Genomic DNA, 4,621 nt, shown 5'->3' on the forward strand with positions numbered 1-4,621 from the left:
AATTTTCAGTGGTACAGGAGTAGCAGATACTATTAAACAAGCCTAGAGTGCCCTCTAGCGGCTGTCAGTGTGAGAATAACAAAAATGTGAACTGTGACTTGTAGTCTGCACAATACGGTAATCCATTTTAACCAATGTTTGGTCATTTCAATTCAACTCTTGAAGAGAAAGTAAGTCTCTCTATACATGTTTTCACTGATATTTGTGTTGTGTGTATTTGTGTAATACTACAGTTTAAACAGAGTATTTTTTTTAATGACCAATTAAAGTATTTCAATGATTAATAATTTACACCTATGGCAAAATTAGGTTAAATTATTATTGACATGTAGTCACGAACCACATGATTTTTATCTCTCCAACAAGGACAGTTATAAGGCTGACAAACAGCCTCTGGATTCATCAACTATCAAAACATTTAGAGTGTAAAATATTAGCTAGGAAGATACAGTCGCTAACAGAGCTTGTTGACAGCTTTAATCAATAATCCAAAAATCCATTTACCACATGTCTTCTTTCCTGTTTCCTGCTGTGGTGGTAATGGCAGGTCAATGAGTCCGGCCCAAGCGGACATGATGTTTTTGGAGAACGCCAAGAAGTTGTCCATGTACGGTGTGGACCTTCACCAAGCCAAGGTGAGAACAGGAGCTGTAGCTTCTCATCTGCTATCTTTATCATCGGGTCTACTCCTTAAAAGAAAAACATAAACGTATACAAATAAAGTGCATCTTTAAACGATTTCACTTCCTAAAGGTCTGGAGAAATGTGAGACAGATATCAATCATACATGTGTTGATGCCTAATAACGTCTCGATACCGTAAATTACATTCACCAGAGACTCTGACGCACGAATACTGTGTGTCGAACTTGAGGCCCGCGGCGCCAAATCTAACCCGCCAAGTCATTTTTTTATGGCCCGTGGAAGCCATCTTAATTTTGTATTTTTTTTTATCATATGGAACAATTTACAATATTTGTAATTTAAATTACTAATAATAATTTGCAACTGTTTGGCTGATGTGGCCCCCTGGTGGATACGAGTTGGCCACCCGTGTACTAATACAACCGATTGACATCCAAGAAGTTCACCAGCAAGAATCAACTTGAATTTGATCGAATGTGCTGTAAACTTGTAAACAAGGATTTTCAAAACATGTTCTACTACATGAGCCAATATTGTTTTGTAGCATTTAGCAGTACACAATGTATTTATATATTCTTACCAAATTATTGAATATAGCGGATAGGTGTAACCTAGTCTTTAGATTTGTGCGGTTTGGAAATCAAAAAGAAAGAAATTTAATGCAGCATGCTGCAAGGTTTTCAGAGCTGTTGGAGGACTGCGCTGCCACCCTGTGGACAACAGTGCATCTTGCACACTGCAACAACAATGCGTTGTTTTTGTTGACTCGGTGACAGTTAGTGGAGCAGAAAATTCAGTATTTGGTTTTGCTGACTGGTTTTGTCTGTCACTTCCTTAGAGTCCCATTAATAATAACACATTAACCATTGTATATTTTGAATATTTTGTTATATCACTGAAGTGAACTGAAGTGATTTTAGGAATTAAAAATAAAGCGTGCTCTCCTATGTTACATTGCGTAGTCATGGGGGTAAATTGGCTGGCCGTCAAGTCAAAATATAATTAATTGCAATTAAGTATTTGATTGAACCATCAATAATTAAGGGTTGTATTTTGAGGAATATCACGATTGGCTTTTATTGTCATAATAGCAGCATCTGAAACATACAGAGACTGGATGCAGCTTCGGCGCAAATTGAACGGAACATCTTGATTCTGTTTGTCAGGATTTGGACGGCGTTGACATCATGCTCGGAGTTTGCTCCAGTGGTCTGATGGTTTACAAAGAAAAGCTGAGGATCAATCGTTTTCCCTGGCCCAAGGTCCTCAAGGTCTCGTACAAACGCAGCAGCTTCTTTGTCAAAATAAGACCATCCGAGGTAACTTCACGTACTTTTCATTACAACTTACGTTGAACTTCAAATCCAGTGCTTCATATCTGTTGTACGTTAGCTCCATTCAACTGTTGACTTTGTATTATACAGTTGTTCCCTCTCTATACCGCCGTTCACCTTTCGCTCCCTCAGTACATCGGTACCGCCGCTCACCTTTCGCTCCCTCAGTACATCGCGGATTTTTTTTTTTCAATCTGAACGCGCGAAATATAGCAAGAAATATACTAACTATGCATACGAAAGTTTTGGCTTTAAAAATGTGGATTTTTGTTTAGAAATTGAGATAAGCGCATTTAGTAGGTTTGTTTACCTAGACGAGATCGTACACAGCATCCTATTGGCTAATTGAGCATGCTCTTCTGTTCCTCACGCTGATCGGCTAATTCAACGTAACCCCTTGACTGTTCGCTACTCTCGCTCTTTGTGTGGGGAAGAGTAATACAGTCTAGGGAGGGTTGATAACAGTGTGGCGGAGGTTCGTAAAGGGAAAATATATATACGTAAATATTATGATAACTATCTCGCCTCTACTTTGCGATTTTTTCCCATTTCGCAGTGGGTCTTGGATTACTTTATTGTATTTTATTATATTATGTATTGTATTATAAACTAAGTGATGTCTGTTTACGCAGGTGGAGCAGTATGAAAGTGCTATTGGCTTCAAACTACACAATTACAAGGCAGCAAAGAAGCTGTGGAAAGTGTGTGTGGAACATCACACCTTTTTCAGGTGGGTTTTTCACTACTTTTTTTTTTTTTTTTACAAGCTTTGTACCCTACAGCTTAAACAACGGTGCGATTTATTCATGGATTTCTACGGGCTAACGCCGTTCATAACGATTGCGATCAATTACCTTTTTGTTAGGCTACTGTGTGTTATAATAGTAGCGTATATATACTGTTTACCTCTGCTGCGGACAAGCACAAAGTGAAGGGAGTTAGCCCCCGGAGCTAATGTTAGCTTCGGCCCTGGAGCAGATCACTAAGTCTGTGCATTCCAAGTACAGTCGGGGCGCCGAAGCAGGAAAGAGCTAACGTGTAACTAGCCGTGTTACAGGCACAGTTCGGGGAAAAAAAGCATTTATTTAATTAAAAGTAAAAAAATATATTTCTGTGTAAATATCTAATGTTACAACGTGGACACCTGTGGCTTAAAGAAAAGTGCGGCCTATGTATGTACGATCATTTTTTTCTTTTTAAATTTAGTGGCTAATATTCCGGTGCGCTTAATCGTCCAGAAATTACGGTACATTAGCCACCAGATCACATTTGGATTTAATATAGCTCAAAATATTTGGACACTAGACAAATGGAGTTTTCATGTCAAACTAAGATGACTAAGATTTCACATTTATTTCAAACCTAACTTTTACAGCTGGCCACATATTGATAGATCAAAATCCAAGTCTGTCCTGTCGTATTTCTCTAATTTTTTTTTTGCTTCAGGCTGAGAATTTCGGGTGTTGTTTGACAGACGCAGTGGACGTAGAGAAAACAACAAATCTCATCGACATTCATTTTAGGCTTTGAGCTCCCGCAATGCTAATTCTGAAGGCCCTAGCGCAGATTTCCTTCACCCTGGCAACTCATGAGGCTTAAATATGATTGGATAAAAAAAAAAACTCTGTGATATGTTTGTGATAAATATATTGAGAATTAAGTCACAGATTCTGACACTGTTTTGACTTTAGGCACTGTAATATACTTCAGAGCTGTGGTTCTCAACCCGGGGTCGGGGACCAGAACTGGTCCGTAGGTCATTTGGTACGGTGCCACAATGTGAAAAAAAAAAACTTCAGTTTTACTCATTTACTTAATTCCAAAAGAATCCAGGCATATCCCTTTACTTTTTTGATTCAAAAATAATAATCCGACAATGTTTCAAAACAACAGGTCATTCAGACTCTGATACTGACAGAATCAAGTCTAAAAGATGTTTGATTCAGAAAGTTTAATGATCCTCAACAAGGGTGCTGTATTACCAGTTGCTTCTAAGGATTTCCCTCGAGTGGCATTTCAATACTGTAAGTGCTGTTAATTAATTTGTGTGGGGTACATTACTTGGTATAAGGTGTTTCAGCCATAAACGTTTTGTAAACTGTTGTAGCTGTATATGGGTAAAATATGGTATGCGTCCGAAGATATGTGCCTAAATGTTGCGCTAGCAAATTCAGATCCATATATTTCCCGTGTCTGAGATCACTGGCAGTGTTCTCGTCTACAGGCTGACCTCGACTGAGATGGCCACCACTCCGAGGAAGTTCCTGGCGCTGGGCTCTAAGTTTCGCTACAGCGGCCGAACACAGGCTCAAACCAAACAAGCCAGCTCTCTGATCGACAGACCAGCTCCTCTGTTCCAGCGCTCATCCAGCAAGAGAAACTCACGCAGTCTAGATGGAGGTACAGTGTGGGTTTGTCGGGGTTTCAGATTTTGTTTTTTTTCAGTCTGTATGTGAACATGGAGGTTTTGTTAATTTCTCTTGTCATTTTGATACAGTCTCTCTCTGTGTGTGACATTAATCAGGGAGTGAAATCAGTGTAGATGGATGGATAGATATATAGATAGATGGATGGATGGATGGATGGATAGATAGATAGATGGATGGATGATAGATGGATGGATGGATAGATAGATAGATGGAT

At 39.1% G+C, this 4,621-nt stretch overlaps 1 protein-coding gene across 14 annotated transcripts in view; it reads left to right on the forward strand.

Moving 5' to 3' along the window:
* epb41a (erythrocyte membrane protein band 4.1a) overlaps positions 1-4,621 on the forward strand; it is a 49,818-nt gene that overhangs the window by 18,224 nt on the left and 26,973 nt on the right. For all 14 annotated transcript variants that reach the window (XM_008331843.3, XM_025065362.1, XM_008331854.3 and 11 more), the window contains exons 8-11: positions 548-635; positions 1,811-1,963; positions 2,611-2,708; positions 4,203-4,378. In XM_008331843.3, the coding sequence (XP_008330065.1) occupies positions 548-635; positions 1,811-1,963; positions 2,611-2,708; positions 4,203-4,378 (515 nt within the window). The remainder of the gene's footprint in view (positions 1-547; positions 636-1,810; positions 1,964-2,610; positions 2,709-4,202; positions 4,379-4,621) is intronic.

This window comes from Cynoglossus semilaevis, chromosome 18 (genome assembly GCF_000523025.1).
Source record: "Cynoglossus semilaevis isolate Cse_v1.0 chromosome 18, Cse_v1.0, whole genome shotgun sequence".
NCBI classification, from domain to species: Eukaryota; Metazoa; Chordata; class Actinopteri; order Pleuronectiformes; family Cynoglossidae; genus Cynoglossus; species Cynoglossus semilaevis.